This window comes from Narcine bancroftii, chromosome 7 (assembly GCF_036971445.1).
Source record: "Narcine bancroftii isolate sNarBan1 chromosome 7, sNarBan1.hap1, whole genome shotgun sequence".
Taxonomy (NCBI): domain Eukaryota; kingdom Metazoa; phylum Chordata; class Chondrichthyes; order Torpediniformes; family Narcinidae; genus Narcine; species Narcine bancroftii.
In genome coordinates, this window is record NC_091475.1 from 78,586,586 (window position 1) to 78,612,954 (window position 26,369).

Sequence of the window (26,369 nt, forward strand, 5' to 3'; positions counted from 1 at the left end):
AAAATAATGTACCCTCCAACTTCTAGCCCATAGATACCCAGCAACAGATTCCAAATCTCATCAAAACAACAACCTCAACCTGAATAGGGCCAAGTCAAATCTCCAGCTAACAACCCAAATCTTACTTCCACTGCACAGAACCCGAGGCTAACCTCCACCTGAAGGAACCCCAGGCTAATTTGCACTCCACAGAACCCCAGGCTGATCTCCAACTGACGGAATTCCAGGATAATCTTGACCCCTCAGAACCCCAGACTACTGTCCACCCCAAAGGACCACAGGATAATCTCCACCCCATAGAATCCCAGGCTAATGTCCAGCCACAGAATCCCAGGATAATGTTCACCCCACAGAACTCCAGTCTGATCTCCACCCAACAGAACCCCCTCGTAATCACCACCTGAGAACCCCTTGTTAATCACCACCCCAGAGAACCCCAGGCCAATGTCCACCCTACGGAACCCCAAGCTAATCTCCACTCCACAGAACCCCAGGCTAATCTCCACCCCACAGAACTCCAGGCTAATGTCCATCCCTCAGAACCCCAGGATAATCTTCACCCATAGAACCCAACATCCAAACAGCATCCCAATTCCAACCCATTTCTGTGAGCAGAAAAAAAATCACTCAACCCTAAAATGGCTCCAGACTTGTCAAAATGTTGCTGCCATTTAATAATCTGAAAGATCATGCATGGATGCATTTCTAGATCTTAGGATACCACAGTATACATCACTGAAATGAAATGCTCTGAAGGGTTGTCATTGTCTTAATACTGCCATTGGTACATAATATAGATATGATAAATGCAACTTGGTCCCTATTAAATGAGCCAGGTTAGGTCCCATAAGCTAGTTAGTATATGATGGATGAATTCCTTTTTTAATTTGTCTTTGAATCTACAAGATTGACATTATACAGTGCAACTATGACCAAGACATGAACATCAATAAAAATACTTACATTTCTAACAGCATCTGTGTACTTCTGCTCATTAAAGTGCTCATAGAACGTGGCCATGTAGGATTCCTTGAAACTTGCCTGCAGGTACAATTAGAAACATGTTACTCTTCAAATGGGGTATTAGTGAAATATTTGTTAGCATCCATTATTAATCATGAAGCGGAGGTCATAATATTCCACAAGGCAAGTTATTTTATGACAATCACTCAACAGATGGGAGGCTTTATAGTCACTCACAGAATGTGGGAGTTGGTGTTGAGGTCGACATATACAGCAGTTACAAAGCTATTAGGAGATTGGACCATCTACCATGATCAGGTCAAGGGGCTGCATACTTTATTGTAGGTTCCTTTTGGGAGTATTTGGAAGTTGAGTGTTTCTAATTTAATGGTTACCACGGGTGATTTATCATAAGTAGATTTCCAATCATGTTTTAAACATTTACCAAATATTGTACATTGAAGCCTTTTATCATTGCTCTAAGAGACTTGTCAGGGACGTCTGAGCTGTGTGCTCCTTCAGAGTTTGCATGCTTTGTTGTAAATTCAGAGGCAGATCATGACCACTCCATTACACATTAATGGTTCCCTCATGGAGAGCACAAAGTTCTTTGATATTCATACAAAGAATGGCCTATCCTGGATCCTTATTAGTGAGGAAGGCACAGCAGCACCTACACTTCCTAAGGAGGTTGAGGAGAGAAAGGCTATTGGCCCCCATCTTGACAACATTTTACAGAACCACAACTGAGAGTGTCCTGTCTGGCTGCATCATTGTGTGGTATGGTAATGCAAAGCATTGGACTGGAAGTTAATACAGCGCATCATAAAACCGACCAAGAAGATCACTAGGATTTCCCTTTCCTCTATTGACTTAATTCACCGGGAGCATTGTTTAAATAAGGCTCAAAGAATTATGGAGGACCCTTTCCATCCATCATACAGTATCTTTGATCTATTACCATCAGAAAGGAGGAACAGGAACATCAAAATCTGGACTGTCAGGCTGAGAAATAGCTTCTTCCTGAAGCCTTTGAGATTGAATGGTATCCTGAAACCGAATAAATGATTCCAAAATATTTACATATATTTATTTTATGTTATATCTTTGATTATATCTATGACTATTATGTGTGGCATATTATGTGTGCATGTGTGTGCCCTGTGGTCTGTTTCCTCTGGTTGTTGATGGAGTTGAGCCACCTTCTTCCAGAACTACTCTGTGAGGAAGATGTTCCCACTTTGCTGGGAGTTCTGCCACACCACTTCAGATTATCCACCATGGATGAGAGATTTCCTACCATCAAAAATTTCAATGACACCGTTTGGTTAAATAATAGTCCAACACCTTGAGTTTCATAATAATTTTCATGGAGGTCAGCTTTTACTTCCAGATCTTGCTTCTTAAATTACTTATTTAAATTCTCAGAGTCAGTTCAAGTGATATTCCATCTATTAGTTGAATCCCCACCAAGCGCACTTGTATGGGAATGGGTAGCTGGTCTGATTGGGACCAATGCTCTGTCAAAACATTACATTCTTTCAATAGAGTGCAAAGAGATTGAACAGTGGACTTACAGACTTGGATTTCGATAAGCTGCCCAAGGTCTGAATTGTTTTGGATATGAGAGTCAAGGTCCGTGCTGTTAAGGGGTCCTGTAGAGAAAAAATGGTTATCATATTCTGACCAGTAGTGAGGGTAGATCCACAGTTAAAGAAGAAAATCTGCAGACGCTAGGGTTGTATGTAATTCACAAATGTGCTGGAGAAACTCAGCAAGTCAAGCAGCATCCATAGGAAATAAAAGGTCACCAATGTTTCAGGCCTGGGCCTTTTGTCAGGTATATACTTGATTCATATACCAATGTTTCAGGCCTGGGCCTTTTGTCAGGTATATACTTGATTCATATACCAATGTTTCAGGCCTGGGCCTTTTGTCAGGTATATACTTGATTCATATACCAATGTTTCAGGCCTGGGCCTTTTGTCAGGTATATACTTGATTCATATACCAATGTTTCAGGCCTGGGCCTTTTGTCAGGTATATACTTGATTCATATACCAATGTTTCAGGCCTGGGCCTTTTGTCAGGTATATACTTGATTCATATACCAATGTTTCAGGCCTGGGCCTTTTGTCAGGTATATACTTGATTCATATACCAATGTTTCAGGCCTGGGCCTTTTGTCAGGTATATACTTGATTCATATACCTTCGGGCTCAGGCCCGAAATGAGGGTTACCCCTTCCAATGGATGCTGTGTGACCTGCTAAGTTTCTCTAGCACATTGGTGCATTGCACAGGTCGAGCCACAACCAGGTTCTATAAATGCAAGTCGGGTGAGGAAGGGCAAGACTCCATGTTCATTCATTTGGTGTCTTCCACTTCACAACTTTTGCCAGTTGAAATCCAGTTCACATCAGGACAATTGTATGTTAACCATCAATGCCCATCCAATTCATCTACCATCATCCTGGTAGTCCCCAAATGGAAAGATAATGGAGTTGTTCACCACTTGCAGTTTCTAAATGTAGCTTAAGTTGTGTTGCAAAGACTTTGGTCAGAATACATTTGGAATACTGTGCGCAATTCTGTCGCTCCCTTTCAGGATGGATGTGGAGGCTGCAGAAGAGGATGTTGCCTGGATTAGAGAGTATTCACAATAAGGAGAGGTTGGGCAAACTTGGATTGCTTTTTCTGGAGCATCAGACGCTGAGGGGTTATCTGATAGTTGAGGCATAGTCTTTTCTTCCCCAGGATGAAAATGTCAAATATTTGATGGCATGGCTTTAAGGTGAAGGGGGAATGTTTAAAGATTTGCAATCAAGTGTTTTTTACTTTTTTTTTTACAGAGTGGTAGTTATCTGGAACGTCTTCCAATTGGTGAAAGCAATTACTACAGCAATATGTAAGGAGCATTACATAGGCTCATGGACAAGGAGATGGAGGGGTATGGACCACGTCAATTATTAAAATGTATGTGGAAAGAGTGGTTAGGGGCTGACACGTGAGAAAGTTGTGGTGAAGGGCCCAGCCAGACAGACAGGTTAATAATCATTGATAAGTAGTGTTGATAACGTGGTGTTGTTGGCAGACAGGTGAACATCGCTGGGCTCCCACCATATGTTCCTGCTCTACCTACTTGCCCATTTGCACTGTTAACTGACCGGGCTTTTTGGGAAAGCATCCTAACCACTGCATTGGAGAGTTCCTAACACCATTTGTTCTGGGCAAAGTCCATGTGGCACACTTACTGGATGATGAAGGTGAAGGTGGAACAGGTTCGGTGAAAGAATAGCTGGAGCGAAGAATCGCAGGAAGATAAAACTGCTTACAGCTGTGTACCGCACATCAGGGTCATCTAGAAAAACAGTTTGCTTATTACATTGGATGGCTATGCTTGGACTTAACTGGGTACTTTAGCCACAAACATTCAACATTCGGATCACTGGGTTTTTATCTGTTAATTCAAAACATCACTATGTGCCACTCCTGGCAGCACAAGAGCATGTAGTTTTTCTCAGGACACCCCAAACCATTCCTTTCTGCTCTCATCAAATCCTATTTTTATCTGCAACCCAGATTGTTATCATCGTTAGCTGCTGGAATTTTTGCAATACCCTGTCCAAGTTTCCTCACCTCTCTGTCACATTCAAGGTGTACCTAAATACTTCCCTCTTTGGGAAGGCTCACTTTCCCTTGTTGAATTTTTCATTCCTTGTGAAGGTCCCACAGAAATGTTTTAGGTCAAACACACCCCGATGGAGGAACTCAGCAGGTCGAGCATTGCCATTGGGAGAAAAATAATGGTCAACGCTTCGGGCTCTTCATCAGGACTGAGGTGCACTTCCTGACACCTGTGTGCCGACAAAAATGCTTGACGCAATTTATTTCTTGAATGGAGTTCCTTGCAGACATGCATAAAGCCAACAGAGAGCAAGTCCCCAGCAGGGTTCAGGTGAAGGATGCACGTTTGCCAGGAAATTGGATGAACTCTCTTCAAATAACACTGATAGTGACCTTTACACCTGCCTTGGCCAGGCCGTCAGATGTCAGAAAGATACTGGAAAAACAACCATTTATCTCTTTATTTACATTGAGCTGTAAAGAATTTGTGCGCCATTCAGCCCCATGCCAGCCTTCTCCCACCTCTCCCCAGCTTCCTCTTAAACTCAACTTGTCTCTTCACCTCTGCCTCTCCCTATGCAGAGTTCTACATTTTCCTTGATCTCTGGGGAATGCAGAGTTCCCTCCAGAGTTTTCTTGAAAACATAATGAATTCCTCCAGAATTCACTGGACGTAGAACATGACAGCACAGTATAGGCCCTTCGGCCCATGATGATGTGATGACCTATATAAACCAACTGCATAACAATCTAATTTGTCACTACCTCTCACCTTAAACCCTCCATGTGGCTATCTAAGAGCTTTTTAAATGTGCCTATTATACCAGGCTCCACCAGCACCCCTAGCAATACACTCCTGGTACCCAACACAGAGTGTAAAAAAAAATTATCTCCGACATCTCCTCCAAACTTTCATCCACTTGCCTGAACCACATGTCCTCTGGTATTTGCGATGTCACCCTGGGAGAAAGGTGCTGGCTGTCTACCCTATCTATGTCTCTTATAATCTTGTATCTCTATTAAGGCACTTCTCATGTTTGGCCTAGCTTGCTCAACCTTGCCTCGTAAGACATATTTTCTAATCCAAGCAACATCCTGGCAAATCTCCCCTGCACCTTCTCCAAAGAATTTACATCTTCCCTGTAATGATGTGACTAGACTGAATGCAATACTCCAATCAGAGTTTTAGCTCCAAATTTACCTCGCAGTTCTTGAACGTCGGTGGTGGGGAAGATATTGGAGTCTATCATAAAAGGAGTAATAGCAGAACACTTAGGCAGAAATAATAGTATAAGGGCTAGTCAGCATGGATTTCTTAAGGGTAAGTCATGCTTGACTAACCTTCTGGAATTTTTCGAGGATGTGACAAAGAGGGTGGACTTGGGAGAGCCAGTGGATGTGGTGTATTTGGACTTCCAGAAGGCCTTTGATAAGGTACCGCACGGGACACTAGTGGGCAAGATCAGGGAGCATGGTATTGGAGGTAAGGTGCTGACATGGATAGGAAATTGGTTAAGAAATAGGAAACAGAGGGTTGGGGTAAGCGGGTCTTTTTCAGGATGGCAGGATGTGACGAGTGGAGTGCCGCAGGGATCGGTATTGGGTCCTCAGTTGTTTGCAATTTATGTAAATGATTTGGATGAGGGGATTATTAATAACTTGAGCAAATTTGCAGATGACACGAAACTGGGTGGCGGTGTGGGGTGTGAGGAGGATGTCAGGAAAATGCAGAGGGACTTGGACAGGTTGGGGGAGTGGGCTGCTGAATGGAAGATGACGTTCAATGTAAGCAAATGTGAGGCTATCCATTTTGGGGGCAATAATAGGAAAGCTGAGTATTATTTAAATGGAGACAAGCTAGGGAGTGGGGAGGAGCAAATGGATCTGGGAGTACTTGTTCACCGGTCACTGAAGACTAGCATGCAGGTTCAGAAAGCTGTGAAGAAGGCAAATGGTATGTTGGCTTTTATAAAGAGGGGATTGGAGTATAGGAACAGAGACGCCCTTCTGCAGTTGTACAGGGCCCTGGTGAGACCCCACCTGGCGTATTGCGTCCAGTTCTGGTCTCCAATTTCGAGGAAGGACATACTAGCTATAGAGGGTGTGCAGCGCAGATTTACAAGGTTAGTTCCAGGGATGGTGGGGTTGACATATGCTGAAAGGCTAGAAAAACTGGACTTGTATCTGATGGAGTTTAGAAGGATGAGGGGGGACATGATTGAGGTATACAAAATTATCATGGGGATAGACAGGGTGAAGTCGGATTACTTGTTCCCAATGATGGGGGAGATGAGGACTAGAGAGCATAGTTTAAGAATACAGGGTAGGCCCTTTAGGACGGAGATGAGAAAACATTTTTTTACCCAGGGAAGTGTGAATCTGTGGAATGCTCTGCCACAGAGAGTGGTAGAGGCAGATTCGCTGATTATGTTCAAAAGAGAGTTAGATAAGACTCTAGTGGGCAAAGGAGTTAAGGGTTATGGGGATAAGGCTGGAAAGGGGTACTGATGGTAGTGATCAGCCATGATCTGTAAAATGGCGGTGCTGGCTCGACGGGCCGAAGGGCCTACTCCAGCTCCTATTGTCTATTGTAACTCAATCTCTGACTAACGGGGGCCAACACACCTTCTTAACCAACCTGCACGCGGAATCTTGAGGGATCTTTGGCCCTGAAGCCCAAAATCTCTCTGTTTCTCCACGCTGAGAAGAATCCTGCCTCTAATCACTTACCCTCCTCTACCCCTCCTTTAAGTTCGACCTTCCAAAGTGAATCACTTCACACTGATCCGGATTGAGGTCCATATTCTACTTCTCCACCCAACTCTGCATCCTGAGTAGAATTGAGTGGTCAACATTCCTTCACCAAAAGTGTAAATACCTTTGCATTATTTCATAATCTGATAGTTTAGTTAAGTCAATTCAAAGCCTGATAGTGACCTTGCCAGTCTTTCTTGATGATTGTAATCTCCCAGTTTGCCAATGTCTTTGCTGCTTCCTTAGCACCTTAGCTTCCCATTTACAATGTGGAGAGCAGAACTGTGCAGTGTGAGTTGATGGCAATGAATGGAAACCAGGCCAAGGTTAATGGCTCACTCTACCTTGGAATCTCTTGGCAGCAGACTCCCTCAACGAGAAGAAAATGTCACACATGACTGTGGGACAACTCATGCCTGATCTTGTGATGATATTGAAAATTCTTTCAACGTATTGCCTGAGGTTATCCTGAAATACAATGGAACAGTGAGACAGGTGGGCTAACACGAGGTAGGGATTCAGAGACATAGGACCCTTGCTAATACCCATAGTACGATTGAAAGAGTTGAAGTTAATTAGGAGTTGATGGAGATAAATTATTTACTTTGGTGAACTCCCCTCAGAGGGTGCATCAAATCTGGAACACCCTTTTCAACCCTCCCACAAAAAAGGTGGTGCTCCTACTGGAGATTTGACTGGATGAAGTTTTGTTGAACGGGAACTCTGGAACAAAGAAAATTAAGATGCGATCTGATTGCATGCCAGGACAGGCTTGATGAACCAAATGGTCTCTGATTCCAGAAGCATCATGGATCAGGGATGGAGCGTAGAGATCTGCAATGGTCCTTTGATGACTATCAGTGCCTTCACTGTAGGAGCCCCCAATCATTCCCTGCACATTTCCAACCAAGAGTTCTGTGAGGTTCACTCTTCGTATAAAGCATCCTTACTAATGGTTGGTTTTGCTCACGGCTCATGGTTTCAACTGGAAAGGTTGGCATTTACAACCAACTTAGGTACAATGGGGAGGTAGTGTTTAACAGTGCAGGAGCTCCAGCAGCGAGCCTTGATGTGATGCGAGTGTGACCCTGGAGTCATGTATGACCCCAGACCCAATAAGGAAGAAAGAGCATCAACAAATCCATATCATTTTTTTAAAAAATCATCCAGCATGAGCTGATTTTTTCTCCTATATTCCCTAATGACATAGAAGGCGGAAACCTAGTTCAACAGTCAAACCAATCCCATTCCTTATTTCCCTCTAACAACCCTTCCTCACATGTTATTTTCATCACACACAGGCACTTCCTTTGGCCCACCATACCCACACAGATCCTCAAGCACCCATCCATCACAATCCAACCAACCGGCACTTAATCTGTCACTCTCTAAACCTTGGTGATTCAAGTGCTCATCTAAGTGTTAAATCTCTGCCTTCACCACCCCCTCAAACAGTGTGTTCCAAATTCAAACATCCTCTGGAGGAAATAGTTCTGATCCCCACTAAACCTCTTGCTCCTTATTCTAAACTCAGAGCCTTTAGATCAGTGGTTTTCAAAATGCCCCCCTAAACTCACATACCACTTTAAGTATTCCCTAAGTCATCTGTGCTCTGAGATTAGTAAGGGATTGCTTAAGGTGGGATGTGGGTGGAAAGAGAAAGTTTGAAAACCACTGTTTTAATTGTACCTCATTGACTTGTTATGTGCACGGTTTCAGAACTCCAAAGGAAATGGGCCAATGACAATTTTTCTCAAACAAACTATTTCAGTAACAATTGAGTCTAGAGCAGTGATTCTCAACCTTCCTTTCCCATTAACATTGCACCTTAAGCAATCCCTTACTAATCACAGAGCCCTTATGACATAGGGATTGCTTAAGATGGAATGTGAATTTGGGAGGCAGTTTGAAAACCACAGCTTTACATTTAGATGCCTCTGGTTTGGGGAAGAGTTTCCTCTTATCCACGCCCCTCATAATTTTGCCTACAAAATTGGCCAACAACTTGCCCCTGATTCTCCCACTACTCAGGCAACTTGGGTGGAAATCATATCTCAGGAAAACCCATGTGGTCACACTGAAAGTATACTGACTTAACATCGACTTGAAAGGATACAACATGAAGTAGAGGTTTGAATCTTCTAGATTATTGGAAAAACTGTCCAGTTTCCTCGCCTCTGCTCTAACTGAGATTTAGATGCAGATCCTAATTAGGAAGAAATAGTGGGTTGGTGAAAGATAATGGTGAAAGCTCTCACCATGTTGGACTCCAGGTTTTCACCATCCTTCAGCTTAACTGGGTCAATTTCGCAGGATTTGTGAACTTCACATATCTGTGCAATGAAAGTGAAATTATGGTTTAATAAACATCTTTACTAAAATCTGCTAAACACCTTAAATAAAACAAACAATCTGAACCCCGTAGTCTTCCCTTCATGCAAAAATGTTCCTTCCGTAAACTCCACCTGAATCAAGTGAGAAAATCATTCTGCAAATGATGAATCATCGAAGTTCTAATGACTCCTGTTTGATTCACTAAAATCCTCATTTGTATTAAGAACATGAAAGAGTTCTCGCCTTCTGTACCAACTTAGTTGCCACATAATTTCACTGTATTCAACTTCAGTTTAAAATCTGTTCTTAGTTTTCTGACAGTAATGAATGTACAGGCCAAATTCTGTACTTATTAGGGTCGGGTCTGTGATTCCATGTGCTGGGTGTTTGAAAATGAACTTTTCTCATTCCAAACATTTTTGAGAAAAAGAGAGAAAGGGGGGAAAGAGAGAGAGAGAGAGAGAGAGAGAGAGAGAGAGAGAGAGAGAGAGAGAGAGAGTGTGTGTGTGTGTGTGAGAAAAATTGCGTTTGTGGATAAATGTGGGGGCATATGTGTGAGACCGTATTCAGAATACATGAGTGTGTGTGTGTGTAACAAACAATAAATGTGTGTATATGTCAATGTCTGAGGGAGAAAAATCAAAAGTATATGCACAGATAAGTATGTGCAAAAGTGAACAACTGTGTGAGAGTGAAATGTGTGTGAGGAAGTGCGAAGTGAGCACTTTTGCGCACACATGAGTGTGCCATGTACTGTGCCAGTTGTCCCAAGTGGTTTTGGTTACCTCATCAACAACGGGCTTCAATGTGACCTGTAGATAGTGTCTCCCTGCCAATTTCATTGTCTCGTCAATGCACTTGGAGGTCAAGGAGTTGCCTCGGAAGATGGTGTTTGGATCTCTGGAAAGGAACAGACATGCATCATGACTGGATCAGATCTTTCCTGAAGGAGATAGTGGATGAGAGATGAGATGAACGGTATCACTCAGGGTCTCCTGCAGGCTACCCCTTAGTCTTAAACTAGTGTAATACATGTGCTGGAGAATCTCAGTTAAAAGTTAACCAACATTTCAGGCCTGGGACTGTCATCAGGTAAGACAATGCGTTCAGCTGATTGCAGCTCCCTGCTCACGAATAAAGAACTCATCTCTCCTGTCCTCAGAATCACAGCACAAAAGGCCATTTGGCTCTTTCCATTCACTCTGATTCCATGCTGTCCCTCTCTCCTCTTAGCCCCACAAATCACAGAGGCATGATCAGCTGCAACAGAGGCTGGAGTAGCTGTTGTCCATAATGACACAATTAGCTTCACACATAAGAGTATTTTGTGAAGTAAAATCTCCCAAGGCTTTTCATAGCAGAGTCAGCAAACAAAGCCTGGCTGCAGGGCCAGAGTAAAATGCTCAGTCATGGAGAGAGAGGTTAAGGGAGGTGATTCCAGAGCTGTGGCCCAGGCAGCTGAAGGTCGAGCTGCCGGGGAGGTGGGGCACGATCACTGGCATCACCAGGGGGGTGCAGGGAATGTGGATTGCACTGGGTGACACCCCCAGAGGGGGTGACACCAAAATGACTGTCTATAAATTTTTTGTGCAGTTTTTCAGCAGTCATTTATTTTTTATATAAAAATATCTGTAGTTAAAACAACAAAAACATTTTTCATAAGCCCAGCTTACATGTATCAATATACCTACAAGGCTGAAACTCTATGCTAATTTACTTTTTGAACCTTCTAATGTGCTCCAATCAGGGCTGTCATTATTATCCAGTTACAATGAAGCTTCAGATCACGTGGTTTCGTCTGCATGCGCTATAAGCATGCGCTATTGTTTTTGTTCCTGTTGGTGTTTTTATAGTCATTGCTTTTGTCAAACTTTCTGGTGCTTTGGCTACAATATTGCGATAATTAGTTTTTGTGAACCTATAACAATAACTTTCTTGAGAATGTAACAATTAAAGTTTAACAGTAAAATCAACATAATTTTGATGTAGTTCTTAAACATTTTTATTTCAAATTCTATTGTTTTCTTAACGAATTTTCACTTTAACCATGTGAAACTATGTAAATACATTCAGGCTGTGCGAACGATATTGTAATTTAAAGGTAGATGGGAATTACGATTTACAAATAACCTGGGGATGATCAAGAGGCTGGAACTGGAGGAACGTTGTTGGACCACAGAAGAGGAAAACAGTTATGAGAGCACTATATCTGTGCCCATACCCCTCTGAGCACATTGTCCTCTTCTAGATCTGATCCCTTGCCCCATTTACTTGGAGGGGCATGTGCAGGAAAGCAAGTACTGTCAAGTGCAGATGTTACTGGATGAGAAGTAACACACACATTTGTGGGGCGAAGAGAGAATAAGACATCTTGGCTGAGTGATATCTCGATGTACAGGCACTCCTAATCATGCAGCGGAGAATATCCCCTTGTACTTACAAGGTCCTGTTTATTTCTGCGTTGGCAATGGCACTGATGAAGGGAACGATCTTTCCGCAGTGCAGGAAGAGACGGACCAAGGGCATGGCAGCTTGCTGCTTCTCACGGCACACTTCCCCCAGCACATGGGCAGTAGATGCAGAAACTGGCTGTGAGGAGGGGTGGGGTGGGAAAAGAGTGAGGAAGGGGTTGGACAGGGAGGTAGTAGTATGAGGGAGGGGTGAGGAAAGGAAATGGATGAGGAGGCATTGGGGGGGTTGGAGGGTGGGAGAAGACAGAGGGGCCAAGGAGAGTTTGGAAGAAATGGGCATGGAGGGATGAGGGAGTGGGAAGATGGTGGGATGAGGGAGTAGGTTTGAGGTGGAGCAGGCGTAGAGAGGGGTTGGGGTGGGAGGGGTTTGAAAGAGGGAGTAGTGAGAGAGGGGTTGGAAGATGAGGATAATATAGAGGAAAGGGAAAGGGAGAAGGTAGAGGGGTGAGTGAGGGGTTTAAGGATGAGTGGGAGGAGGTGGATGTGAAGAGGAAAGGAGGGGGGAAAAGAGGTATTAGGTGGGAGGAGATGGAGGGGTGAGGGATGGTTTGGAGGCGAGGAAGTGGGAGGAGATGGAGGGGTGAGTGTTGGGGTGAGAGAGGGGTTGGAGGGGAGAAATGGAAGGAGATGGAGGGATGAGTGTTGTTGGGGTAGAGGAGGTGGAGGGTGAGGGAGAGTTATGGAGTGGGAGGAGGTGGAGGAGTGAGAAGGAGAGAGATGGGTGAGGAATTAACAGGAAGCGATGTGCGGAGGGAGTGGATGAGGAGGGAAGAAGTGGGATAGACAGGGAGTGGAAGGGATGAAAAGAGCATGAACAGGAAAGGGGTGAGAATGCAGGGAGAGGATGTGCAGTGGGGAGAGTGGGGAAGGGATGAGAGCAGAGAGGGGAGAGGTGTGGAGAATGGGGAGCAGCAAAGAGGGCATCAGGTATAAAGGGGAGCACAAAACAATGAGTCGGAAGGGATCATGGGGAAGGAATGTAGCAGAAAATGGGATTGGAAATGAGGAAAGGTAGGGAGGTGGATTAGAGAGGGTAAAGTATTGCGGATCATTGTGGGAAAGTGGAGAGAGTGGTTGCGGTGAGGAAGGAGCAGGGGAAATGGCAAGATGTGGGAAATGGGGACAGTGGGGAGGGGTTGCCAGAAGGAGGAGAGAAAATGCAGTTATATTAAACTCGGCATTATAAACCGTTACTCAACATCCTTCACTGAGGGAGGAAAGGCTTGCACCTGGTGTGGATCAGGACACGCCACAGTGACCTCTGATATGTGCACTCTTATACCACTCCCTGCCTCTTCCCTTGTCATTGGTCTTTCAAACACTGCTTCAGTTCCCTTTTCAGGGTGGTCAGTGCTGCACTTGTAAATAAATTGTCCATAATTACCAGACATCAACAAGAGAGGGCAGCAACACACTGTAGGGTAACCCAGTGAACAGCGATCTGCCTGGTACCAAACCAACTCAAGGATGCTCCGAGGTCACATATGATTCAAGCATCTACAGAAATTGAGGTAATTTCTCAGTGCGAAATTGGTGCCTCGTTATATTTTCAACAATGAACTCTATAGAATTTCCATTAGGAATGGCTATTCATCTCTCACTAACCACTGCAGCAGGTATGGCTGTCCCTGGCCCTGGAACGTCTGGATAATAAGGACACCTCTGTTAGTTTCCTGTTTATTGACTACAGCTGTGGATTCAACAACATAGCACCAAAGAAGCTCATCTCCACACTCCTCAACTACAGAATTCTTGATGTCCTGTCCTGCAGACCTCAATCAGCAAAGACTGGCAATCACACCTCCTCCACCATCATCCTCAATATCAGTGCCCCACACAGTTGCTCATTCAATCACCTAATGATACCTTCATGACTCTGAAGCCAAATGCTGCTAAAAATATATCTGTAAGTTTGCCCATGGCACAGTCAGATCTCATACAATGACATGTCAGAGCATAAGGAGGAGAAAGAGGATCTAGTCTAGTGGTTCTCAACCATTTTCTTTCCTCTCACATACCACTTTGAGTAATCCCTATGCCATTGCTGCTCTGTGATTAATAAGAGATTGCTTTAGGTGGGATGTGGGTGGAAAGAAAAAGTTTGAAAACCATTGTTTTAACAGTACCTAATTGACTTGTTATGTGCATGGTTTCATAACTCCAAAGGAAATGGGCCAATGACAATTTTTCTCAAGCAAAATATTTCAGTAACAATGGGGTCTGGAGCAGTGATTCACAACTTTCCCTTCCCACTCACATCCCACCTTAAGCAATCCCTTACTAATCACAGAACACCAATGGCATAGGGATTACTTAAAGTGGGATGTGAGTGGAAAGAAAAAGGTTGAGAACCACTGGTCTAGTCTCATTATCTCAGGACAACAACTTCTCCTTCAATGTCAGCAAAATGAAGCAACTGTTCATTGAGTTCAGCTAGTGGGGTGAAGTGCTGAAGTGGAAATGGTGGACAGCTTTAAAATTTTAGCTGTAAATATCACTACAGCCAAGAAAGTGCAATAATGCCGCTTCTTCCTCAAAAGCCTGAAGAAATTTGGAAGGTCTCCAATGTGCCTTATCAATTTTTAGAGACGCACCACAGAAAGTATCCTGTCCGAATTCCTCACTGCATGTTATTGGAAATTCTCTGCTCAAGATCGCAAGAACCGGCAGAAAGTTGTGAACTTGTAAACAAACCTCCTTCTTTCGAATACCCTCACCTTACACTGGTCAGAAAAGCAGCCCATATATTAAAAGACCTATCCCACCCTGATCACATTCTCTCCTCCTCCTTTTGCCTGTTTAAAAAGTGTACACCTCCAGATTAAAGGACAGTTTCTTTTCTGCTGTTATCAGACACTTGAACTGACCTCAGCATTGGTAAAAGATGATGCCTGACACTAAGTGTATTTTTTTCTTTAACATTATACCCTGCACTTTTGTTTTTATTCTTGCGCTACCTACTGTCCTACGTACGAGTTGACTTGCCTGGATAATAAGCAAAACTAAGCTTTTCACTGTGTCTCCGTACATATGACAGTAAACAATTCTATTCATTACATCAGAATAATAGGCTCACGAATCTTGGCCCAGTTACAGTAGGTAGGGCTGCTACCTCACAGTACCAGTAACCTGGGTTCAATCTTGACCTCAGGTATTAGAAGTGTGGAGCTTGCACATTTGCTCCTGACCATGCCACTTTCCTCCCTCAGTGCACAGACGTGTAGGTTATTAGGTTAATTGGCTGCTGTTAAATTGACCCTTGAGGTAGGTGGTAGAATTTATGAGGAACTGATAATAATGTGGTGAGAATAAATAATCTGATTAGTGTATGATCAGTGTCAGTGAGTGCTTGATGATCAATGCGGACTAGGTTGCTCTGTCTTCCATCTACAACAAGAAGCTGTGTAAAAAAACACTGGAAATTAAAAAGTCCCTGTGGCTTTAATAAGTTCCAATGGTTAGTTATGTTACCTAGAAAGACTGTGACTATAGACTAAGGGTGGGCAACCTACGGACTGCAGGCTGATCCAAATTTATCAGGCATGCAGACACGAAGGCCCATGGACCGGACATCCGGCCCATGATCCAAATTTATCTTGCCTGCAGGCATCCAGAACCAGCCGCAATCTAAATTTATCTGTACAGCACTCCCTGTACTGCCCACCAGTCAACCATTGACTCACTATCTGGTCCAAGCATGGTAAAATGTTGCCCCCAACCCCCCCTCCCCCCCATAGACTAATTACCCAACATGAAAGATTGCTCCAATATTTGAAAGGGAAACACAAAAGTTGCAGATGCTGGAATCTTGACCAGGAAAAGAATTGCTGGAGGAACTCAGCAGGTCAGACAGCATTCGTGGGTAGAGATGGTCAGTCAACACTTCGGGTCTGAACCTTTTATCTTGACTAAAATAGGTAATATTTTATAGGACCTTCTTTTATGGTGTCTGCCATGGTCATGCAAGATACCAGACAAAAACAGGCCTTTTGGCCCACCATCCAGCACTAATCCAAAATGAATCCCATTTTATTCTCTCTATATTCTCATCAATTTCTTCACCAACACACTCAGGCAATTTATAGTGGCCAACTAACCTATTGATGAATGCATTTTTTGAGATGAAGTAGGACAGAGAAGGAACCCATGCTGTCACAGGAAGAAGGTGCAAACTCCGTACATTGAGAGTCCCAGAGGTTGGGCGTGAGCCCAGGCCACAAGACTATGGATGTTCCAGCTCAAAAGAGTAGATCCAACATACTGTCCATCTCTCCCATTATTGTCCATTGCCATCTTCCAATCACTATATTCTTTTCTCCCTCTAGGTTTCCCTGCCCCCCCTCCCCATCACTATATTCCTTTTTTCCTCCAGGGTTTCCCCACCTTCTAGCTTCTTAATTTGTTCTCTCCCCTTTTGGTTACGCCAGTTTCACTTTCTAATGTTTCCTGTTCTGCCTAAGCCAGCATTCTCCTTGCTTTGGGGATGGGTTATGGACAGGGTGAAGTGAGGGTTTCACTAGATGACATGAGGTCAGGGACAGGTGTAGAGCATAACTTCATCACTCGTACCTCAACATCTGCTGATTTTATTATAAGATCCCTCAGAGGGTCGTAATGATGAGATGGAAATACGTGGTCTTCAGTGTAAACAATGTTGAGCCGCAGGGAGCCCAAGTCGACCTGTTTAACGGGCTTTCCATTATCTCTGGGATGAAGGAAGTACCTGCAAAATTTGTGAAAAACAAGAATGGAAAACCCTGTTCCATCAGGCCAGAAGACAATGCTCTGATTCACGCTTCCTGATTCAAGTTGTGTCCTGTTGAGACCACTGCCCTACACAGTTACACTTTCTACACTCCCAATAGAGTAGGATGCACATGCCCGATCACAGCGACTGAATACCGCCTCTTTGTTGCTCGGACAGAGGTATTATTAAACAATGTCAAGTCCTCGATTACCAGGCTTGATGGCAAGATGTCTGCTTTAGAATCTTCAGTGGAAGACGAAGTTCTCCCAGAAATTCATCGCCAAACTTTAAATTACTGGCGTTCCAAAGTCCAATCCTGAAAAATTAAGAATCACCATCTCAGTGCAATACACAAAAGTGCTGGAGAAACTCAGCATCCATAGAAAGTTAAAAATAACTCGTTTCAGGCCTGGAGCCTTTGTCAAGAAAAAATTCATTATCTCAAAGCATCAGAGAACATACAGTACTGAAATCACTATTTCTTATGATACAGTGGTCGGTATATCTAATTATCTTAATATAAATGCAAATCTTGCATGTAGTTTGATAGGGAATGGTGATGTAATAATTCCAGTTACTTTCTTCTTCTTTCTTTGGCTTGGCTTCACGGACGAAGATTTATGGAGGGGTAATGTCCACGTCAGCTGCAGGCTCGTTTGTGGCTGACAAGTCCGATGCGGGACAGGCAGACACGGTTGCAGCGGTTGCAAGGGAAAATTGGTTGGTTGGGATTGGGTGTTGGGTTTTTCCTCCTTTGTCTTTTGTCAGTGAGGTGGGCTCTGCGGTCTTCTTCAAAGGAGGTTGCTGCCCGCCGAACTGTGAAGCGCCAAGATGCACGGTTTGAGGCGATATCAGCCCACTGGTGGTGGTCAATGTGGCAGGCACCAAGAGATTTCTTTAGGCAGTCCTTGTACCTCTTCTTTGGTGCACCTCTGTCACGGTGGCCAGTGGAGAGCTCGCCATATAACACGATCTTGGGAAGGCGATGGTCCTCCATTCTGGAGACGTGACCTACCCAGCGCAGTTGGATCTTCAGTTGCGTGGATTCGATGCTGTCGGCCTCTGCCATCTCGAGTACTTCGATGTTAGGGATGAAGTCGCTCCAATGAATGTTGAGGATGGAGATAAATCACCAGGAAGCTCTATGCTGACTGGGTTCACTGTCTGGTCCAGACCTATATGTGACTCCAGAATCACACCAACATGGATGACCTGTGTAGGACCATCAACACACCCAGTGAAGGTAAAGAGCAAAAAATCTCCTCAGCAGCACTGCATTCTGCCAAGTAAAGAAATAAAGCTGCTCCAATGAATGCTAACGCTGGTCCAAACAGAAAAGTCAAGGCTGACTTGTACGAATTGAGCAACGATGACATTTCTACTCAGAAAAAGTTCAGTGCAACTGATTCCTAAGTCAATGAAATACACAAATGTGCTGGAAAAACTCAGCAGGTTATGCAACATGAAACTGATGCTGAGCTTTTGCAGCACATTTGTGCATTGCACTCGGCCCCAGCCTCTGTAGACTTTCATGTTTAACTCCAAAGTCAGTAAAGCTGTGTTTGTGGCATAGCCTGGCTAGGACAGACGGTCTATAGATGGAATTGGCTGACTCATGCCAATTCCCCAATCCATGCCCCATTCTGCTGAGAAATGAGAGAGCACCACACGTCACCAATTATTATTGCTTCATAATGAATACATGTGATGTGTTAGTTTTAAATTACTGTTTAGCCAGATACTTTGCACAATAAAGACAGTATCCAAGAATAAGAAGGGTATATTTCCAGATGTTTGTCATTAACCAAATCTTTTAAAAAAGCAGCATTCTTGTGGTTATTGATATAACTCCAATTAAAAAACATTTCCTGTTAGTACAGTGGTATTCAAATATTATGTTTACCACATGCAACTGTGAGAGGATGTACCAGGGACAGGTCACTGCCACAGCAACACAGAAAGGAAACTATGGAAAGAGAAAAAAACAGGATGGATTGCACAATACAAGGTGAACCTTGTACAGAAACATCAGGAAATATTTTCCAAATAATGAAGGAATTATGGGCAACCAAGTCCCTTCCCTTCCCAGGTAAAATAAAAATAACTCAGCTGTTTTTTGTTTTATTTGTGAAGGGAATGCTGGCCTGGAGCTGAGTAATATCCCCAAAAGAAGAAAAAACATATTTTCTGGAAATATTAAATGGAAAGAAAATGCTATAAATATGTAAACAAGGATGCTGGAAAACTGGAGTAACACACACAATGCTGGAGGAACACAAAGGGTCAGGTAGCATTTGTGGACGGCAACAGACCATTGACATTTCGGGCTGAAATCTTTTATCAGGAATGAATGTTTTGGGCCAAAACAGATGCTGCCTTTCGTCAAGGATGTCTGACCTGCACTGTGGGTATTGCCAGAAATACTCAGCAGGTTGGGGAGCAACAGTGGGGAGAGAAATATAGTTGACATTTTAGCCGGTGATCTGTCGTCAGCACAGCAAATGAATCAACTGATATATTAACTTCTCCTCTGTCCCCGATGTTGCTAATCTGACAAGTATTTCTAGCATTCTCCGTTTTCTACTCTTAGTCCTCTGTCACATGATCCCCCGACACTCCATGGATCTGTCTTTACTCCTTATACTGTTAATTTAGACCAGTGGTTCTCAACCTTTTTCCTTCCATTCACATCCACTTTCAGTGCCTTAGGTGCTCTGCAATTAGTAAGGGATTGCTTAAGGTGGGATGTAGGTGGAAAGAGAAAGTTGGAAAACCACTGTTTTAATTGTACCCCATTGACTTGTTATGTGCACAGTTTCATAACTCCAAAGGAAATGGGCCAATGACAATTTTTCTCAAGCAAAATATTTCAGTAACAATTGGGTCTAGAGCAGTGATTCTCAACCTTCCCTTCCCACTCACACACCACCTTAAGCAATCCCTTACTAATCACAGAGCACTGATGGCATAGTGGAAAGAAAAAGGTTGAGAACCACTGGTCTAAATTAACAGTATAAGGAGTAAAGACAGATCCATGGAGTGTCGGGGGTATTGTTATGGCAGTTTGTTTTCCCATCATCGCCAGGGTATCATTTTATTTTATGTCATTTGTACTTGATAAGAATAGTCTAATTTCACTCTCCCCTCAATTGTTCATCTTTTAATATTCCCCCAGTCTAATTACACTCCCTTCACACTTCAAGTTTAATTATCTCCTGATTGCACAAGAAGAACCTGATAAAACAGCGTTCTCCGGTCCTTGGTGCAAACACAGAACCAGACATAACACTAATGCAGACAAGCAAAATATGTATGCAGGACAAATATACACATATATGTAAATAATTAAATGGTGTTTAATAAATAGTAGAGACTCAGATCGTTAGTGTGAGCAGTTCATCAGTTGCTCATGGGAAGAAGTTGTTCCCAGCCTGGTGGTGCTGGCTCTGATATTCTTGTATCTCTTTCCTTTTTTTTTAAACTTTATTTAAAATTTTACGACATGAATAAAATAAAAATTACATTTAAAGAAATAATAAAAAATAAGATAATAAAAATTAGAATACTACATCATTAAACTACACAAATTAACCCCCCCAATAATTATAACACAACATTAATCATCTAATTTAAAATTAGTCCAACCCTCCACCCCAAAATAAAGAGTGAAGAATTAATTAACAATGTTGTAAATAAAATAGAAAAAACCTCACTTACAAAAAAAAGGATAAAACTTAACCACAAAAAAAATTACTAACAACAAAAAAAATATCAATACTAAAATAATACCCTTAAACATATATTTAAATCAAACATAATACATGTATTTAACAAATGAAATCCACTTTAAAACTAAGTTCAAATATTAAAATCATATATCAACAAAAAATCATAATTAATAATACATAAATACAGAATTTCCATTAATACCAAGTTTCCTTTATAATTCATCGAGAGAACAAAAACATCCCTTAGAAAAACAATCAGATAAACTTTTTATTCCCTTCCCCTCCCCTTATATAAAAAAGAAAAAAAAAGAAAAAAAAAGTTCAAACTCATAAAATTCTCCATATTCTTCATTTATAACATCTTCAAAATTCTCTATTGAAATTAACTTAATTTTATTAAACTCTTCTCCCTCAATGTATTTGTACTTAATTTTCTTCTTTTTCTTCTTATCACCTTTCCCCTCATCTTCCTCTTCATCTAATTCAACATCCTCAATTTTTGACTTATTATCTTCTGTGACATCATCCTCTTAAAAAAGAAAGAAAAAATAGAAAAAAAACCTCCCCCAAAAAAAGAGAAAAAAAAGGAGAGAAAAAAAACCTCCTAATTCCCTCTCAATTACAATCAGAAAACAAAAAGAGTTAAAAAAAAAAATTATTTATTTAAAAAAAAATAATTAAAAAAAACCTTCACTTCTTAACCCAAAAATTAAAAAGAAAAAAAAAACAGGTCAGAGTTCACAACTACCTCCTCCTGTTTAAACCGCCCAAAGCGGTAACTCCCCCAAAATATTGGGTGTGAGATAACTCACAGGTAGCTGATGACTTCTGGAAACTAGTGCCCACCCAGTTCCCTCTCCCAACTCCCATTTCATTAAACTATCATCATTATTTAAACTATTTAAACTCTTCTCAAAAAAAAAGATAAAAGATTTATTTTTTTAAATCAACGTTACCACTTCGGTCACCATTGCTTCCATTTCTTTTAAAAATCTGGATCCCACCTTACATCTCTACTCTCTTTGGAGACCTTGAAGGACTACATCGTTCCTGAAACTGCATGATTGGTGGAGACTGAGCAAAGTCCATAACCTCTTCAGGATTGTCAAAGAACTTTGGCTAATTTCCATCCTAAAAAATCTTCAGTACCGCAGAATACCTGAATGTTGCCTTATGTCTTTTTTTCCACAACCGTTCTTTCACAGAATTAAATTCGCGTCGTTGAAACATAATTTCTTGACTCAAATCTTGATAGAAGAAAACAAGATTATTCTGAACCATCAAAGGAGATCTATTTTGCTGGGCATTTCTAGTACCCGTACGTAAAAATTGTCTCTCTGTCATAATAGTTTAAACAAGGGATCAAAACAGATCTTGGATTCTGTCCTGAAAAAGATTTTCTTCTTAAAACTCTATAAGCACGTTCCAGTATTAAACCTTCAGGGAATTTATCCTGTCCTAACACTCGTGGAATCCATTCAGTAAAAAATTTTCTTGGATCTGGTCCTTCTATGCCTTCTGGCAAACCAACAATTTTCACGTTGTTCTGTCTAGATTGATTCTCCAAATAATCAACCTTTTTTGCTAAATTTTTATTTTGGATCTGCAATGTTTCAATTATTCTATTTTCATCTTGCAGTTGATCCTGTGCATCGACTAAACCTTGATCACACATTTCAAATCTTTCAATGGTTTCATGCTTAAAAGCTCCATTAATGACTTCCGCCATCGCATTAATCTTGGAAATAAACAGGTTCACAAAATTAGCTAAGTGACTCGATACAGAATATATCTTATCTTCAAGATCCTTAACAGACATTTCAACAGAAGTAGATTCAGGCATAATGGGTCTTGCTGTTCCTTAGAGACCACAGGATCTTCTGTCCCTTCCCTTAATTTAGTATCTTTTCTAGCAGTTTGACTTCGTATAAAAATCCCTTTCAAAGTCCCCCCAGCAATGCCAGGAGACTGAAGATCAGAGTTATCTTTAAGCCAAATCTCTTTAATCATCTTCACTGAATCAATGTCTGGAAAAACCGTTGTAATTGAAGATGCATTTTGCAGCGCCACCACTGTAGCAGTCGAATGACAGCTCTTTAACTCTCCAGCTGGTGGCGCCCCAGCTGATTCAACTGTCAAAGACTGAGTAACAGCACTCACAGTGGCCGTTGTGTGAAATACTGGCACCCTTCCAGCCCCTTGGTCCGAAAGCTGTTGAATGCGACCTTCAAAGAGCCTCACCAGCTTAAAACGGAGCTTCAATGCCGAACTCTGCACGTCCTCCTCTGGATCCATTCTACGCTGAGTCCTGACTTCTTGTAAACAAGTAGGCTCAGACAATTTCAGAAAATGTAGTTTTTTAACAGTCTGTTGATGTTTTCTTTTACCTCTTTTTTTGCATATAAACCATTAGGCACTAATCCAACACCTCTTATTATTTATAAACTTTTAAAAGAACTTTAACGGGCACTTAAAGACAAAACAATAAATCAGAGTCAGGAGAGGTCTGGAAGGCAGGTCTGTTCCCTACGCCATCTTGTATCTCTTTCCTGATGAGAGTAGCTAAAAGATGCTGCTTTGGGGTAGCAGGGGTCCTCAGCGATTTTGTGCATCCTTTTTAGACAATGATCCTGGTAAATCACATTGATGTGGGGGAGGGAGACCCCTGTGATCCTCTCTGCTGCTCTTATGGTCCTGTGGATTGAACTCCGATCCGATTTTCTGCAGCAACTGTACCACACTGTGATGTTCTTGACAGAGCTCTTATAGAAGTTTGACAAGATGGTGGTCGGTAGCCTTGTCCACTTCAGTCTTCTCAGGAAGTGCAGTTATTGTTGAGCCTTCTTGAGAAGTGAGGAGATATTGTGTGTCCACGATAGGTTACTTGTTATGTGGACTCCAAGGAACTTGGTGCTCTCTACACTAACAAGCTATTAATGTGTAGTGAAGGGTAGTTGTTCCTGGTCCTCCTGAAGTCCAAGATCATCTCCTCTGTCTTGTCCATGTTGAGACAGTTTGTTATTCTCACACCACATCACAAGATTTTCCACTTCTTCTCTGTGGGGCAACACATTGTTGTTCCTGATGAGGCCAACCACTGTTCTGTCATCTATAAACTTGATGACACTGTTGGAGCTGCATCTGGTGATGCAGTTGTGGGTCAGCAGCATGAATAGGAGCAGGCTGAACACACAGCCCTGAAGTGTGCCAGTGCTCAGCGTGACGGTGCTTGTGTTCTGCTACCTGTTAGGAAGATCAGAATCCAGTAACAGCCAGGAGTGCTGAGTTCCAACAAGGACAGCTCCTCCACCAGCCTCTGGAGAATGATCGTATGAAATGCCGAGCTGAAGTCGATGAACAGCAGCTTGGTATATGAAGCATCATTCTCCAGGTAGGTCAGGACAGAGTGGAGGGACAACCCTATAGCACCATCAGTGGATTGGTTTCTTCTATGGGTAAAATTGAAATGTCCAGTGTAACTGGGTGGTGTGCTTTGATGTGTTCCATCAAAGCATGTCATAATGATGGAGGTCAGTTCGAGGGTGTGGTAGTCGTTGAGACCTGTTATTGTCGGCCACCCAGTGAAGATTGTGGCTATCTTGAACCCTGCAGGAATGATGGACCGCTGCAGTAAAGTGTTGAAGATGTCTGTGAAGACCTCCGTTAATTGGTCTGCGCAGTCTTTCAGTACCTGACCAGGAACGTTGCCTGGTCCCGCTGCCTTGTGGGTGTTCACCTCGGATAGGGTTCTCCTTATCTCAGCTGCAGCTATGCAGGAGCCATTCATCAGGGAGACACAAAGCCTGTTTTCTCATCGTACTGTGCATAGATGTTCAGTCTGTCTGGAAGGGAGGAGTCATTGTCTTTAACTGCAAGGTTGTCTTATGATTTGTTATTGTCTTGAATCCTTGCCACATGCAGCTTGTGTCGCTGGTGTCACACAGCTGTCTATGAATCTGTGTGTACCCACTTTCCTTCAGGACTGCTTGGGAGAGTTCAGCCCTGGCTGAACTTAGTGGCATCTTGTCTCCTGTCCTGAAGGCAGCATCACTACCCCACTCAGTATAATCATAGAGCCTTACAGCACAGAAATAGGTCCTTGGACCCAACACGCCTGTTTACAAGAACAAATCCCATTTGCCAATATTTGGTCCATATCCCTCTAATCTGTTCTAGTTCTTGTCTCACCCAACCTCAGTGGAAAAAGACTGCTTCCATTCACCTAACTAAACCCCTCATAATTTTAGTACCCTCCTCATTTTTTGATGTCCCAGGGAATAAAGTCCTATCCTGTTTAACCATTCCCTATAACTCAGTTCCTCAAGTTCTGGAAACATCTTGGAATTTTCTTTGCACTCTTTGAATCTCATTGCCATCTTTCCTGTATGTAAATGCCCAAAACTGAATTTTCTCATTTCCCACACCCTGTTACGATCCACCCAGTCTAATTCCACTCACACTCCACACCCTGTAATACCTCACCCAATCTAATCCTACTCTCTCCCCACACCCTGTAATACCTCATCCAGTTTAATCCACCTCACCCCACATCCTGTAATACCCTACCCAGTCTAATCCCACTCTCTCCCCACACCCTGTAATAAACCACCCAGTCTAATCCCACTCACCCCACATTCTGTAATACCCCTCCCAGTCTAATCCCACTCTCTTCCCATACCCTGTAATACCCCACCCAGTCTAATCCCACTCTACCCACTCTGTAATACCCCACCCAGTCTAATCCCACTCTCTCCCCACACCCTGTAATACCCCACCCAGTCTATTCCCACTCACTCCCCACACCCTGTTATACCCCACCCAGTCTAATCCAATTCACCCCACACCCTGTAATATCCCAGCCAGTCTAATTCAACTCTCTCTCCATACCCTGTAATACCCCACCCAGTCTAATCCCACTCTCTCCCCACACCCTGTAATACCCCACCCAGTCTAATCCTTCACCCCACATCCTGTAATACCCCACCCAGTCTATTCCCACTCACTCCCCACACCCTGTAATACCCCACCCAGTCTAATCCTTCACCCCACATCCTGTAATACCCCACCCAGTCTATTCCCACTCTCTCCCCACACCCTGTAATACCTCACCCAGTCTAATCCCACTCTCTCCCCACACCCTGTAATACTCAACCCAGTCTAATCCCACACACCCCACACCCTGTAATGCCCCACTTAGTCTAACCCCACTCTCTCCCCACACCCAGTAATACCCCACCCAGTCTAATCCCACTCTCCCCACACCCTGTAATACCCCACCCAGTCTAATCCCACTCACCCCACACCCTGTAATACCCCACCCAGTCTAATCCCACTCACACCCCACACCCTGTAATACCCCATCCTCTAATCCCACTCTCATAACTTCCCACACACTGTAATATTCCATCCATTTTAATCTCATTCTCCCCTATTTACCATTACCCTCTAATACTCCACTCTCTAAACCTACTCACCCCTACATCCTGTGATATCACACCCCACCCAAAATGACCCCACCCATCCTATACACTTTGTAATATTCCACTGAAACTAATTCCACACTCCCCACATCATTTAATTTTCCACCCAATTTCATTGCCAGGCTCTCTCAATATTTCTGCCAGTAGCTAAGATTTTCACAGCTTAGTGGTGAGGAAGGTGCCCTCATTCAGTCTGAATGTTTACAAATTAAGATGATGTGCGCAGTTTACTTTAAGCAACCCTTTATTACAATGGGATACAGCTG

At 42.8% G+C, this 26,369-nt stretch overlaps 1 protein-coding gene across 6 annotated transcripts in view; it reads right to left on the reverse strand.

The window, feature by feature from the left end:
- rasa3 (RAS p21 protein activator 3) overlaps positions 1–26,369 on the reverse strand; it is a 200,883-nt gene that overhangs the window by 22,111 nt on the left and 152,403 nt on the right. For all 6 annotated transcript variants that reach the window (XM_069890439.1, XM_069890438.1, XM_069890435.1 and 3 more), the window contains 9 exons: positions 17,107–17,211; positions 16,718–16,871; positions 12,118–12,266; positions 10,463–10,577; positions 9,602–9,676; positions 7,688–7,811; positions 4,217–4,323; positions 2,541–2,618; positions 964–1,041 (listed from right to left, as the gene is read on the reverse strand). In XM_069890439.1, the coding sequence (XP_069746540.1) occupies positions 964–1,041; positions 2,541–2,618; positions 4,217–4,323; positions 7,688–7,811; positions 9,602–9,676; positions 10,463–10,577; positions 12,118–12,266; positions 16,718–16,871; positions 17,107–17,211 (985 nt within the window). The remainder of the gene's footprint in view (positions 1–963; positions 1,042–2,540; positions 2,619–4,216; positions 4,324–7,687; positions 7,812–9,601; positions 9,677–10,462; positions 10,578–12,117; positions 12,267–16,717; positions 16,872–17,106; positions 17,212–26,369) is intronic.